Here is a 16704-nt window from a genome sequence, read left to right as displayed (position 1 = left end):
CCAAGGAAAATAGGCTCGGTCTCATTTTCCTTAAAACATGCAGCCTGTTATTCTTCTGCACTTTTGCTTTCTGATAGAGTCATAGGAACAAAGGGGGTTTCCCCTGTATGAGAAAAACAACAGTGCAAATGCAAGGCAAAGTGGCAGCTGTCCCCTGTCATCATGATGGGGGACAACAGGGCATGGTGGAGACTGCAGCAAAGTGAAGAGCACACACCCTACCCAAAGGAGGCATCCGCCATTCAGCCATATAAACAACTGGCACATGGGAAGTCACGATCAATATTTACAGATTTTTCCCATTTTAAAATGTTGCCTTAAACAACTCAAGCCAAACCAAACATGTCTGTGGACCACCAGCCTGCGATTTCTGGGGTCTGTGTTCGTCCTTCTCTGCCCCTCCCTACCTGAGCTCCACCCCAGGCCCTCACCACATGTTATAACATCATCTCATGCACCGGGACCAACAATGATGCATGTCTGTATTCTTGATGCATCTCACAGTCCAACTTAGCAGAAGCCTTCCCAGTTCATCAATGAAGGAGGACCCTGGGATACTTTCCCATTTTTTCCAATGCTGCGGACCCAGTGTCATCACAGGAGGGCACCATTCATCTACTATGTGGAGACAAAAACTTATGAATCTGCAGAACTATGCATGCTCTGAGATAATCAACCATTGACGATGCTTGTGCATTACATATCCTTGCACATGAGAAGAATACATATGGCATGGTAACCTGGGTGGGGTACAGGTGAGAGAAATAGAACGTGAGAGGGAAACCAGACGTTGCAAACCAGTGGCCCACCAGCTGCAGCTAAGGTTTCTGAGTGTTTATTACGGGCCAAGCACCAGGCTAAGGACTTCGCTTGCATTATCATTTGTTCCTTGCAATGAAGCAGTACTATCATTATACTTCTTTTAAAAATTGAGACTCAGAAATGACTTGCACAATCTTGCACTGCTAGGTAGCAAGAAAGCCTCAACTTGAACCCAGTCTGCCTGACTCTATAGCAAGGCCCATACTTTAAGCACAACACTGTACTGCCCCCTTGTGCAGGCAGAGTCTGTGCCCTGGGGATCCAGGGTGACCAGTTCCTTAGGAGGAAGGAGGGAGGGAGGGGAAAGAAGGCACTTCTCTCTTTCATTCTCTCTCTCTCTGGAGGAAGGAAAGGGGAGAGGGAGGAAGGGACTTCCTCTCCCCCGCCCCCCACCCCAAACACACATACACACACACACTCTCTCTCTCACACACACACACACACCCCTTAAGAAGTTTTCAGAAGCAGGCTTCTAATCAATTATTTAGAAAGGATCTGATCCTAATGAATGAATGAACCATAACCTATTATAACCTACAGCAGTGACGTCCTGGGAGGAAAGGTTCTAAAATAATTAGGACCATAGCAATGATAATAGTCTGAAGAGTAATATTGCCAATCACATCAGATAATTTCCTATACTTTTATTTTAAAGGAGACTGAAGTCATGAAACAGGAAGCCCAGACAAAGACATCTTTGGCACATTAAGTTACACGGTCTTAAATGAAACATACTGAGTGCCAGTGATGTGCATGCCATGGGCACCGAGGACATAGGAGTAAGCAGATTTCAACGCCCAGCACCAGGAGAAAGCATTATGAACTGCCAGGATGAGTAACACTCAGGGGAAATGCGAACACTTGTTATTTTGATAACAAACCGAAAAATACTCTAATTCAAGAAATCTTCTAGGTCATTTATCAATTTTTCTTTGTTAGTATTCTATCTCATGATGATCAGACATGCAAGTAAGTGGAGTTTGCTGGTTGAACCATCTCCTTTCTTTGGACTTACGTGATAGCAAAATTTTCGTTTCAATTTTTAAAAAATAAACTCATTTTATATTTAGAAATTGGCAAATAAACTGGTATACTCAATCAGTAAAACTCCAAATTTCACTATGCAGGCTAAAGAATAGAAACAGTAATAAGAATAGAAATAAGTAACAGAAGTAATATAAATAAGGTTGCCTTACTTCACACCACAGTCCATTAACGAACACATCCCACTCTTACTTAAAGCAGAATCCATCAGCAAATACTTTCTCATTTAACTTTTTAAAAGGGAAAAAAAACAGTAATTTAAAAAATACATGAATTCTAAAGATTCTAAGAACTTCTTAGCTAGCTCATTTTACAGAACAGCCAAGGAGCAATTCAGAAAGTACAATATTCCCCCCCCCCACCCCCGCCCACCCAAATCATGGAAGTCAGAGCAGGAGAACACCCTCTGAGGAAGGAAAAAGCCATTTCCTCTCCAAAATGTCAATGGCACTGAGACCAGCACTCTAACCAACCAGCAGGAAGGCAAAATCAAATATTATTTCAAACAAGGGGTGAGAAGGGGAGGGGAGGGGAAGTTTGAAACCAGGAAAAATGGATTCATCTGTTGCAAAAGATAAAGACAGGCCACACCAAGAGGGAAAAGCAGGACTGGCTGGATCTCAGCACACACACTAGACCGTCCCAATCACTCATCTGTTTTCATTATCCTCAAATAAGCTGTCCCTGAAGCAAAGAGCCCGACACTTGAGCTCAGAAAGCAAGGTTAAATGTAATGTTTAAACAGAAGTTACATTAACTGAGCATGCTTGCTTCTGCAGGAAACTGGGTATGAAATGATGTATCACAAAAGGGTGGGAGGAAGGAATTTCTAGAGAAAGAATGAGTCACTTAGAATACCCTTCCTTTAAGAGGTAATATTCACATGATGATTTCTGCCACAGAAACACACACACACACACACACACACGCACCACTGACTACTAAATGTCAATGTATAAAGGACGGCTAATTTTCAACGGGACCAGCTAATAGTCACTAATACATATACAAAACTGCCACCTAGAGGCTGAGCACTGAAACAAAGTCTGTTACATAAGATGATTCTTTTTGGAAAACACAGTCTTAACACTCACACAATCTCACGAAGACACACAAACAAGTACATGCATACACACCACATACCAAACTAATAGAGTATTATTTTAACTTAAAATTAGTACGGTTTCCTTTTGACACCATAAATTGGAAGGAGGGGCTTAAACCTTTTATCTTGTATAGGAAATGTCGATAAATAACGGGTTATCGCATATATAATTTGAAAACAGATTCTTCCCCTGGCAGCCCCTTTGCGGATATACACTTAAAGCACCTGTATTCACCCACAGCTTACTGATGACTTGAAGAGTCATGGCACTATAGGAAAAAGGCACGCCATCAAAATGAAACAAACGGGCTCAAAGAAATACCCTCCAAAGCTATGGCTCACCATTAAGAACAAGGAAGTCCTGGGTTTTAGGGTAGAGCAAAAAACTTCAAAGGAACAACCTCTTCTGACAGAGAACTACCATCAGGGAAGAATATTACAGCATTCCACCTTCAAAATAATCCTGCAAGGTAGGTATGATTAGCCCCACCTTACAGATGTGGTTAAACCACCAGCCCAGACTCACACAGCTAGTAAAGAAGCAGATCTCAAACTCAAACTTAGGGCTGCCTCGATCTTTTACCAACATCATGCAGCCTTCTATAAAAATGGACTTGAAATAAGAGTGGTGACTCATTGGAGGGTTGGGGTAGATTACTCAGATTTTCCATTAATCTTTCTAGCCACCACTATTCTTACCAATCTCCCATTTTCCTGTTTTGTTTTTTTTTTGTCCTACTTATACAGAAATGCAGTTTGTGTGTGTACTCGCTCAAATTTTAGTTTAAATATCAACTAACATGATTCAGCTCCTGTAGTCTCTTACACAGTACTTCACCAAAGTCCCGAAGGAAAGAACAAAATAATCTAACTCAAAAATTGCTTTACCATAAAAAACAAAATTGAACCACCACACGCACACAGTACTGGATTAAAAACTGGATAAAATGACGTTATTCGGCCTCTGGGAGCAAATTACCTGAGACAGATACTTAGAATTGAACATAGTTATATAAAACATACCTAATTAAACAACCAGCCAACCAATACAAAGAAAAGCTCGTACACTGTGCAAATACACAGTACACGGTGGGATGCGAGGATACAGTTGACAGTGGGTATGACACGCCAGGCTGGGACTGGTTCAGAAGAAAGCTGTCTGTCTTTACCTATTCGTGGAAAGCTCACAGAAGGAGGACTTTGGATTTGGTTTGCAAGAAAAATCAGATGACTTTTAAGAAGGAAAGTCCATTAGATTCATAATGCTTCATTAAACTTTATATCTCCACGGTCAGTAGCGTCTCCAGTATGTAGTTATGGTTAATAAATGAGGAAGGGAGGGGAGGAGAGAGGGAATGAAAATTCAGGGCATTCTAGTCATGCCATCATTCTCTGTAAGAGTAGAAGGGTGAAGTCCTTCTGTGTGTTACATCTTCCCTACAGCATTCTGGTCCTCCAAGTTTGCTGGAACACTCAACATACTAGTACTTATACCTTCAGTTGCACGAATGTATGTGTATGTGTCTGCCCATTCTACAATCAACGGTAAGATCCATGAAGGCAAGGACTGTGCTTGTCTTGGTCCCCGTGACACCAGTAGCACCCAGTACCCCTGTCATCCTAATAAGTTGTCCTTTGCTGCCCACCTCTGGAGAGTACCAAGGGTGGGAATGGGGCACTCAACACCCTACATAACGTCTTGAAATGTATGGACTTCTGTTGGGGTCAGCTAGTCCTGGAAAACATAAAGCATTCTAATTATTTCCTTTCCCCAAGTATAAACACCACCTCTCAAGAGACTACATTGATTCAGTGCATCAAAAAGAAGCCTTTTGTTTCTATTATTTTCCATATGGTTTAGTGGTCCCTCCTGGAAGACATCTGGGAGAAAATACACATGTGTCACATACATCTGTGAGACATCTCTTAAAGATAAACAAATGCAGAGATGCTGGGAGATGACTACCACCATGATTCTTTAGCTTAAACAAATATTTCCCCTACATTTGTTCATTCATTTCCATAAGTTACTGCACGGTGGAGTTAATTGTTCAAAGTGACTGAAGACAGACACTGGCAAGGATGACACACCACTACCCCTAACAGCTGCTTTTAGATGAAGTCCCATTTTTACCCAGGAATTTTACACTAAGCTCCCTCAAAAGGAGTTAACACTTTAAAGAAAAAATGATAAATCTATTATTTAGTCCATTAACCAATATAACATATAAACTTTCAAATGTTTGGTTCTATGGTAAGGTAATACAAAGGCACCAAAGAATGCTTCTTTATTAAGGGATAAGAAAGGATGACTTTAAAAAGCTAATGAAAGCTTAGGCTGCCGTAAAGAGTATCCATAATACAGAAGATAATTTAGATAATTTACGTGAAAGGAGTGTGTGTTGGGCCATCCATCTAAAAGGCTGTCGGGGGCCCCTTTTATGGCTGTTTCAGTGAGAAAGGCCCTCTTATTCAATACTATATTTGTTTGCTAGGGCTGCTATAAAAAGACCCACAAACTGAGTGGCATAAACAACACAAGTTTATTATCTCACAGGTCTCGAGCTAGAAGTTCGAGCACAAGGTGTCAGCAGATAGGTTCCTTTTGAAGTATGGAAAGGAGAATCTTTTCCATCCCTTTCTCCTAGCTTCTGGTGGTCTGCTAGCAATCTCTGGCATTCTTTGGCTTGAAGACACATCACCCTGATCTCTGCCTTCATGGTCACATGGCATTCTCCCTGTGTACCTGTCTGGCTCTGTGTCAAAATTACCCCATTTTATAAGGACACTAGTCATACTGGATTAGGGCCCACCCTAATCACCTCATTCTAACTTAACTACCTCTGCAAAGACCTCTACTATCTCCAAATAATTTTCATTGTCAGAGAGTGAAGATTAGAATTTCCACGTATGAATCTGGGAGGTACACGACTCAAGCCATAACAAATATCTTCTAGGAAAATAAGAAAATATTCTTCTTCAGAGAATGCTGTAGCAACACCCACAACTACTGCAACCCACACATGTTCATTTAAAGCCACGTAATATTCTAAATGCTAGAGTCCTGAAAATGAATTGAAAAACAAAACCAGAAGGGAAACTCAAAGAAGCATCACATTGATTTGATGGACATGATCCCTCAGTCTAAGCAATTTTTCAGTTTGGAACTGAAGTCACAAGAATTTCTACTAACTTTCACTTTTCAGTGTTGCAAACAATAAAATTCTCTTCAAAGAAAGCCAAAGGCAGGAAGAGCTAATATGAGCCTGTGCAACATTTGCTCAGAAAAGTCCAGGGGTCTTCAGCATCTTCTTAGGTCTGAACCTCCCCCCAAAACTAGTACTGTGAAAAAGGGGGAAAAAAAAAAGGCAGACACTAGAGAAAAGGGATAGATGCGATGTAATTACGTAGAGTTATGTAATTATGTGGAAGTCAATATGGAAGGATGGAGGATACAGAGAAGGGAGTACAGGTCTAGTTTTATGATGTTAAAGTTGTAAGAGAACTTAGATGTAAGAATTAAAAGTAACGTTCTGAAATGTATCCACGGTATTAAAGAGGATCTTTGACACAAGAAGTTCAAGAACTATAAATCTAAACCCCTAAGCGCTGGATTAACCCTTAATTTGATTTCTAGCTCATTCATGGGTCAGAGTCACAACAGTTCTTCCTAGAGGACGGAAATGTCAGAGATTAACCCCTTTCCAGCAGGATTTGAGGATTAACAAATTGATGGCAACGCGTTGGGATACAATGAAAACAATCAACTGATAAATGGCACTATTGCTTTGACTTCTTACTTATGCTAGTCTCCTGAGATAAACAGAAATGAGTGTCATCTTAAGAATAAAAGGTAAAAGAAGAGGTGTACAAAAAATACATAGCATTTATGGAACCATGTGCCCTGTGCTTGGCCTGTGCTCTCTCTGCAGTGCCTCTTTAAACTGTTAGTCACGCAAGGGCTCTCTGAAGGGTACAGGGCAGGAAATATGGGAACAGAAGCAAGTGTGCTGCTTTAGTTCACCCACCATTAGTTTACGCACCAAATGCCAATGATTAGAGTGAGAAAGCCCTCCTCAGATTGCAGTCAGCAAAGTGACTGTCAGTGGTGGCCCTGAAATCCAAGTACAGATAGCACTGGGCTTATCACTCGAAATGTTTCTGAAAACCCTGAGTTTTGAGGCAGCAAAGCGCCCTACAATGAGGTCCTACGACCCTCAGTTCAAATCCCACCTGAAACTTGGGTAAGACTCACCCTCTAAACTGTAGATTCCTCCTCAGTACCAAGAGATACTTGGAGCACACGCCACCCTGGGCTGTAGTGAGGATTACACGCGAATTACATGAAATACATGAACAGTGTTCAGCTTCCAGAAAGCGCTCCCTTACTGCTGGTCCCCTCACCCCACCTCCATAGTTAACTAAAAAAGTGGGTTTTACTGTGGTCATAGCTGTTGCTTTTCTCCTGGTAACCTGTAACAGAGGCTGGTGATCACCTTTACTACTAGCTATATTCTCCTCCACAAGGCTAAGAATTAAGCTCCTTAGTAAAGAAGGCTGAGGGTTTTTTTATTTTTGTTTTACTGTTGCTTGTTATGTTTCTAATAAGGAAAATGCTTTCATGTGCTCTGAGAAAACTGTACTGTGATATGCCTGCTGTTTAATGTACCAATTCTGATTAAGAATAGAGGGTAACAGAAGAGCTTATTCAAAAAGTGGATTTCAGGGTCTCTCTTGCATAAAGTCAGATTATATAGGTCTGGGGCCTATAGCTATAGTTCTAACAAGCACCCCTGTGGATGCTGAGAGTGAGTGGTTCTCACCACACAGTAAGAGACACTGATGTCATCAGCTTGCAACCCCAACCTCCTAGAACATCACTTCCTAAAGGCTACAGCTTCTGCTACAGAGCAACGTGAAACATCATCACTGAGCCTGAAGGATACAAGTATTCAACCTTAAAACCACACATCATCACATATTCTAAGTCAAATAATCCACACTTTAGCATGTATTAATATTTTGATAGAATAAAACACTAATAGATACTACATAATGATTATCCATGCTACAGGTTAACATACTCTGGGAACAGTCTAAAACCTCATGCTATTAAATATAACCATTCCCGGGCTTCCCTGGTGGCGCAGTGGTTGAGAGTCCGCCTGCCGATGCAGGGGACACAGGTTCGTGCCCCAGTCCGGGAAGATCCCACATGCCGCGGAGTGGCTGGGCCCATGAGCCATGGCTGCTAGGCCTGCGTGCCCGGAGCCTGTGCTCCGCAACGGGAGAGGCCACAGCATTGAGAGGCCCGCGAACCGCAAAAAAAAAAAAAAAATATATATATATATATATATATAACCATTCCCTCTTTTACTTTCACATTTCCTAGGTGCTAAACTTTGCATTTTGCCCCTCTGTCTACCCAGCTCAGCAGGTAGAAGCTGAGAAGTCTGTGGAAGGTTGAAAAGACAGCACGACAGCTAGCAGCACATCCCCTCCTTGCTAAAGTACGCTAGTGAAAAAGCAAGGTGTAGGAGTTTTCCAGAGAACAGGACTCCGGGCAGAGTTCCCAGGAATGCCTCCCCTGAGTGTGTGGAAATGCCTTTTCCCTGTCACCTCAGTCCCTTCCTGAATGTGGGGGGAAGATGCAGAAAGACACTAAAGAAAATACTGCCAACAGTACCCTAACCTTTGAGACCAAAGACGACAACCTATATAGAAAATGGAGAGAAGGGGTTTCATTGATGTTCTGTGTTATTTCGGGTGATGGCCAGTCAGGTGTGACCACAAAAGGAGACACAGAAGGGGCTCAGGCAAACCAAGTTTCTTATATTCACAGGTGTTAGAAACAGGACACTTGGCACACCACACAGGGCCACATGGGAAAGCACCAACACCATCCAGGAGGCAGAAGTGGTCGGAGGGGAGAGCCTAGACCACGACCTTTGTTAAGAGTTTCTGCAGCAAAGGCAAGGCAGGGATAGGTAAACCGTTTAGGAGTGGCTGGTCTGAATAATTTCTCAGGTGCTAATAGGCTGTGGGAGTGGTCCCTAGGTGTCTGGTAGAGGAATATTGCCTCCTGGGCTGCTGGAGCCAGTAGAGGTGCTGTGGCTCTGGACCGGAAGTCCACACATCAATGGCGCTCACCACGCTGAACCCTCGGCTGACTCTAAGAACTGGCCGGCCCGAAAGGGGGCAGGCTCTCCCCAAGCAGAAAGCATCACAATACACAGAACATCAAAACTACAAACAATACAACAGTACTATCTCCTCCCCTCCTGCTTATTAAGAGGAGATGTAGCAGCCTCATTCTGCTCCACAACTGCATGCCCCTCCGCTTCATGCCAAGGGAACCAGAGATGATGACCCAGAAGAAATCGACTTCCCAAACCCACTCAGTATGCTGCATGTGACACATTTGCTCTCAGCTTATAATTGGGACGTGCAAAGCTTTTCTGGGCGTAATACAGGGGGAAGGTGGTAGGAAGTGTTGGTAAGGGTGGAAATGAGATGGAGGAACCATGGTGAGTTTTAATTGCCTAAAAAGCAACTCTCGGCAACTTCTGGGAGACTTCTGAAGAAGAAAACAATTCAGCTTCAGAAAGAATCATTGACCTCATTTCCAAATCTAACAAGAGCTGCAACGCAGGGCACTGCCCTCACCCAGGTAGTCCTGCAAACACGCGATCATCTCTGGGAACTATTCAGCTGACCAGCATCAAACAACTGGCTCCATTTCCACACAAGTACATCTGCTAATCCATCTTTCATGGATTCCAACAATATGAACTCCAGTAAATTCCATGCTTAGAATAGAGGAGATGCCTACAAGGGCTTAAGGCATCCTGACTCAGGATCTGTTTAAAGTCAAGCATCATCTTAGTTTGAGGCACACTTTTTGCAATCCCCCTTTGCTACCCCAATTCCACCTACCCCACCATACAGCCCTTCTCCACTCCCTTCCCCTCTCACAACCCACACACGGTGAACGATTGGGGTACTCTCTTTTCTTTACAAATGATACTGATTTCTCTGCATTTAGAGTCTAGCTCTTGAAATATCAAGTCAGGTAAACATGCAGGACATGCTAATTAACAGATAATAAAGGCTAACTGTTGAGCTTTTATTATTTGCCAGTCTGCCAAGTGTTTTATATGCCTTCTCTTCTTGAATCCTGACAATGCTAGGAACCAGGTACTATAACCATCTTCATTTTCCAGAGAATGAAATCAAGACCCTGCAAGATTAAGTGATTTGCTCAAAGTCACATGGCTACTAAGCAGCAAAGTCAAAATTTAGATCCGGGTTGCCTGACTCGAGAGCCAAAGCTGTAATAACTAGACTGCTAATGAGACACGGTTAGTTTCCATGAACGTCTGATTTAGGCTAAACAGGCATGCTCTCTCCACGGGCGCTCTAGCAGCCTCAGGGGCCACAACACAGGGACACACCATGCCTCAAGAAGGCATTTCAAACCTGGCAGCACATGGAGCAGCCCACGCCAGGTGGTACTCGCGCTCCAGATCCTCTAGAGCTGCCGTAAAGTGGCCACAGGTAAACGCCCCAGACAGGGTAGATACTGGCTTGACAAAGTGGTGTAGCTTTTTTAAAACAAATAAAAAATAAAGGGGATAAATTAACAGCATTATAGGACAATCATGATGAGATTTAAGGATCTTTGTGCTAGCACTGCTGATCTTGAATAGACAGCTCAAATAAGCTTAACTCATGGCTTTCATTCAAAGAATTAACCTGTTGCCAAGTAAAGTGTCTCAAAGAACTGGAATGCTGTCAAACTAGCTTAACACCATGAAATGGTACAACTTAATGAGACTGTAAATCTTGAGGAACACAACACAGAGCTCCCTCTCCTAAGACTGATATCGAAAGCAGTTTGCTTTCTTTCCTGGATGCACACACACAGTGGTAGGCGAAATACTGTAACTAAAAAAACATTTTTTTTGAACATCTTTATTGGAGTATAATTGCTTTACAATGTTGTGTTAGTTTCTGCTGTATAACAAAGTGAATCAGCTATATGTATACATATATCCCCATATCCCCTCCCTCTTCCGTCTCCCTCCCTCCCTCCCACCCTCCCCATCCCACCACTCTAGGTGGTCACAAAGCACCGAGCTGATCTCCCTGTGCTATGCGGCTGCTTCCCACTAGCTATCTATTTTATATTTGGTAGTGTATACATGTCAATGCTACTCTCTCATAAAAGCTTTTTCTTTAATTGATAGAACTTCTTCCACTTTTCCCTTTACCTAACTCCTTTTGAATCATTACATTAAAATTTTTAAGTAAAAAATCTTAAAGAGCTGAAACAGTCATGCTAAACAGTTTTCTTTAAACATATATTCATCCTCCTGAGACATAATACACATTCCCAAGAAGGGAATCCCTGACATTAAAATTAAACCAACCAATCAGGGGTTCAGGGCTGAATCTATAGGATGGGGAGGCTATACTGATTCTTGCAAATCAGTAACTGGCCTGAGGTCTATATGGAGAAGGGAAAGAGGGGGAAAAAAACAGAAAATTTTGAATGAATGGAAAAGAAATCCAAATTCGGCAATGTTTGTTCCTGAGAAAAAGTGTGACAACTACTCACCTGTCTACTGCTTCCACGTCAAAGCAAAACCGCTTCTCAATAGAGTCTGTTTTCCGCCGTGTGCAGGATTTGAGGGTGACTGATTCATCTTCTCCCTGTTGGGAACACACAGACTATCAAGATGAGGCCAGAACTCAGGCCATGCTCCTCTCCAGGACAAACGTGCCACATAAACAGAAGTGATCATTTCATCTTCTCAAACCTGAGTGTTCAGGACCACAGGAGGTGGAAGGTTGGTCATAAACCTTCTCAGACCACAGCCTCATGCAAATAAAATCTGTAAGCCATGTTTAATACTTAGAGCCCAATGTCTTGAGTACTAATAGATAATGATGGTACAGCATCAACCCATGCTAGGTTAAATTCTTGTTGATATTGGCTTAAATAGGTTTAATTTATAGGTTTGATAAGAGTTGAAACAAGATTACCTTGAGGTCTCCTTCCAACTCTGGATTTCTATGACCTTGGTTCAATGGTCACTTCTCAGGGAAACATTTCTGGACTGGGTCAAACACCCCCAGACACGTTCATATAGCACCATGTACCCCTCGTACCCCTCCTTCCCTCACAGCACTGATCACAGGTAAGATTTGCTGTTGCTGTAAGTGATGATTCAAATAATGTCTCTTTCCTCATTAGGCTCTAAGCTCCTTAAGGGCTACTGTACTGTGTCTGTTTTTGCTTACCCTTGTGTCACCAGCGGCCAAACAGGCCCAGGAACAGAGTAGGTGTGCAATAAATATGTTTTAACAGCTTTACTGAAGTATAATTTTTAAATTTATAATATATTGCACATGTTCAAGCATACAACTTATGAGTCTTGACATCTGTATACATCTGTGAAATCATCACCACAATCAAGGTAGTGAACATTTCCATCAGCCCCAAAAGTTTCCTGGTAAGTCCCTTTGTAATCCATCATCCCTCCACCCAGTCCATTCCCAGGTAAACACTGACTCTGTTCTCTGTCATCACAAATTAGTTTGCATATTCTGTAACTTTATACAAATGGAATGCTCTTTTACGTCTGACTTTTTTCACTCAGCATAATTCGTTTGCGATTCACTCATGTCGTACAAATCAAGTTTATTTCTTTTTGCAAATGATATGACCAATAAGGGGTTAATATTCAAAATATAAAAACAGCTCATGCAACTCAACAACAAAAAAGCAAACACCTCAATTAAAAAATGGGCAGAAGACCTGAATAGACATTTTTCCAAAGAGGAAACGCAGATGGCCAACAGGCGCATGAAAAGACGCTCAACATCACTCAACATCAGAGAAACACAAACCAAAACCATAATGAGATATCACCCCACTCCTGTCAGAATGGCTATCATCAAAAAGACCACAAATAACAAATGTTAGTGAGGATGTAGAGAAAAGGGAACCCTTGTACACTGTTGGTGGGAATGTAAATTGGTTCAGCCACTACATAAAACTGTGTGGAGGTTCCTCAAAAAACTAAAAATAGAATTATCATATGATCCAGCAATTACACCCCTAAGTATATATCCAAAGAAAACAAAACATTAATTCAAAAAGATACATGAACCCCAATGTTCACAGCATTATTTACAATTGCCAAGATATGAAAGCAAGCTAAGTGTCCATCAACAGATGAATGGATAAAGAAGTAGTGGTGTACAATGTTCACTGCAGCTCTGTTTACAAGAGCCAGGACATGGAAGCAACCTAAGTGTCCACTGACAGATGAATGGATAAAGAAGATGTGGCACATACATACAATGGAATATTACTCAGCCATAAAAAGAAACAAAATTGAGTTATGTGTAGTGGGGTGGATGGACCTAGAGTCTGTCATACAGAGTGAAGTAAGTCAGAAAGAGAAAAACAAATACCGTATGCTAACACATATATATGGAATCTTAAAAAAAAAGGTTCTGAAGAACCTAGGGGCAGGATAGGAATAAAGACACATGTAGAGAATGGACTTGAGGACACGGGAGGCGGAAAGGTAAGCTGGGACAAAGTGAGAGAGGGGCATGGACATATATACACTACCAAATGTAAAACAGATAGCTAGTGGGAAGCAGCCACATAGCACAGGGAGATCAGCTCAGTGCTTTGTGACCACCTAGAGGGGTGGAATAGGGAGGGTGGGAGGAAGACACAAGAGGGAGGGGATATGGGGATATATGTATATGTATAGCTGATTCACTTTGTTATACAGCAGAAACTAACACACCATTGTAAAGCAATTATACTCCAATAAAGGTGTTAAAAAAAAAGTAGTGGTGTATACACATATACACACACACACACACACACACACACACACACACACACACACACACACACACACACTGGAATGCTACTCAGCCATTAAAAAAGCAACTTTGCCATTTGCAACAACATGGATGGACTTGGACGGTATTGTGCTTAGTGAAATAAGTCAGACAGAGAAAAACAAATACTGTATAATATCACTGTAAAATCTAAAAAATAAAACAAATGTGAATTGAACAAAAAAGAAATAGGGGCTTCCCTGGTGGCACAGTGGTTGGGAGTCTGCCTGCCGATGCAGGGGACACGGGTTCGTGCCCCGGTCCGGGAGGATTCCACATGCCGCAGAGCGGCTGGGCCCGTGGGCCATGGCCGCTGGGCCTGCACGTCCAGAGCCTGTGCTCCGCAGCAGGAGAGGCCGCAGCGGTGAGAGGCCCGCATACCGAAAAAAAAAAAGAAATAGACTCACAGACACAGAAAACAAACTAGTGGTTATCAGTGGGGATAAGGAAGGAGGGAGGGGCAAGATAGGGATAGGGATTAAGAGGTACAAACTACTATGTACAAGGATATATTGTACAGCACAGGGAACATAGTCAATATTTTATAGTAACTATAAATGGAGTATAACTTTTAAAAATTGTGAATCATTATGTTTTACACCTGAAACTTAGGTAATATTGTAAATCAACTATACGTCAATAAAAAAAATAAAAATTAAACATTAAAACAATAAAGGTAATTTTTAAAATCCATGGTACAAAAAAAAAGGGCCTATTTCTTTTTATTGCTGGGTAGTATTCCATTGTACAAATGGAATGCAACAGTTTTATCGCACAAGACTAATTTATTGTCTAAAAACATAGAGGTTTCTGCCCCTGATTTCTTCTCTTCCTGTCACGTAGGAATTTTTTAGGGTTCCTTTTTCTCCTATATCTGCCAATCTTTTTTCCTAAACTAGGGGGGAAATTAGCAAACTTGCCTAGTTTGTTGAATAATAGGAAATGTGACTGCGTATGGTAAAACTTAACCACCCACTAATATCAGAACAGCACACAAAACACAGAAGACCTAGGAAGAGATAGTTTATATTCACAAGTCTTACATCTATTGTCTTTTACTGAATGGCTAAGATTAATTTCTCAGATTGAGAATTGCTCCTTCTGCAACACGTAAATGTATGACTGGAAATGCCCAAACATATGAACTTCTGACCATGTTAACGTCTAACTCTATTTCTGATTTAATGGCGTTGGACTACCTCTCACTTTGAAAGCTTAGAGGGAGGTGTCCCTGAGAAATAGGAGAAAACAGGGGAATTATAAAAGATTGTCAAATATAAGCAGAAATAAGAAGATAAGATGCTGTTCCCAAGACGACCATTCCATATGAGGCAAAATCTATAAAGATGATCTGTTCAAGTACTCATGGTTAAAAAAACAGGGGATGGAGATAACAATCACTTAAACAAATAAATGAAGAGTTACAACCGTAACAAACACTACAATAAAAGAGGCATGGGAAGCAGCTGCATAGCACAGGGAGATCAGCTCAGTGCTTTGTGACCACCTAGAGGGGTGGGATAGGGAGGGTGGGAGGGAGGGAGACGCAAGAGGGAAGAGATATGGGAACATATGTATATGTATAACTGATTCACTTTGTTAAAAAGCAGAAACTAACACACCATTGTAAAGCAATTATACGCCAATAAAGATGTAAAAAAAAAAAAAAAGAGGCATGCTGTGCTACAAACACCTACATTAAGGGGATGTGACCTCAGCAGGAAGGTCAGCAAAGGCTTTCTTGGGCTGAGACCCGAAGGATCTACAGGAGATAAAACCAGGAGCACAGATCAGGGGTGGAGAACAGCAGGTGGAAAGGCCCTGTGGTGGGGGCCCAGGGAGCCCTGGGGAACTGAAGGGAAGCCAGTGCGTCCGGAATCCCCGTGCAAGAGGGAAACTGGGCTGAGAAAGGGCTTGAGGGAAGCAGGGACCAGATCATGCAGACTGTGGTCTGTATACTGTGAGCAGTGGGAACATATGAAGGGTTTCAAGCCAGGAAAGGGACGGGGTCAGCTCTGGGCTGCTCTAGGGCTCCCAAAGAGAGCACCCTCATCTCACAGGATAGAACGCGGGGAACTGTCTTTCACCACACACAGGCCTTGTCTCCAAGAGGATGCAGAAAATCCGCTCACATCTCCTGGACTGAAGCTAAGAGAAAAGCAGGTACTTTCAAAGGAAAATGATCCAAATGAAAGGGACAGGGAAGGAGAGACAGGGTGGACAAAGAGCGTGTTAGGAAAAGAAAACACCCTACATTCTACGTTAAGTCTGCCGCCAGCTCCTAGGAGAGCTTTGTACAAGCACACATACAATGACGTCACATGATTCCCCCGTATAGACTGAGCAGACATCACCGCTGGACAGCCAGTCTTCACATTCCCTCACCCTGACGATGAGGAAACAGAGTGGCGGCCTGGAAAACTATTATCTGACACATATACAGTATTATTCTCTTTGATTATGATGATGAACCTCAGAATCAGGAGATGTAGGCTCCAGAATCAGGGTTTGAGCACCGGTTCAAAGTAACTCTTTCCACATACATCCTTAGAAATCATTCTCTCTCTCCGACCCCCAATTTCCTCTTCTGTAAAGTAGGAAAAATGGATAAAACAGGATGATCAAGGACAATGTTTTAGAAAAATATAAAACAAAATCTAAATATAAGTAATTATTACTAGAAAAATTATTTCATATAATATCAAGCTCCTAATATGGCAGCCTCCATGACGTGTCAGGCTCAGTCCCAAGAAGTTTATATACACTGATGTATATAAACCTCTTAACAACTCAGTGAGGTG

The 16704-nt window shown here is 42.0% G+C and overlaps 1 protein-coding gene across 2 annotated transcripts in view; it reads right to left on the bottom strand.

Annotated features, from left to right (window-relative positions):
* The window catches only part of ARHGAP26 (Rho GTPase activating protein 26), a gene marked incomplete at its 5' end in the record, with an annotated part of 471037 nt that overhangs the window by 303003 nt on the left and 151330 nt on the right, over nt 1-16704 (bottom strand). For both annotated transcript variants that reach the window (XM_082652237.1, XM_082652238.1), the window contains one exon: nt 11592-11686. In XM_082652237.1, the coding sequence (XP_082508363.1) occupies nt 11592-11686 (95 nt within the window). The remainder of the gene's footprint in view (nt 1-11591; nt 11687-16704) is intronic.

This window comes from Grampus griseus (genome assembly GCF_964374135.1).
Source record: "Grampus griseus genome assembly, chromosome: 3".
NCBI classification, from domain to species: Eukaryota; Metazoa; Chordata; class Mammalia; order Artiodactyla; family Delphinidae; genus Grampus; species Grampus griseus.
The sequence above is the reverse complement of the archived record's forward strand: the minus strand, read 5'-3'. Positions and strand labels throughout refer to the sequence as shown.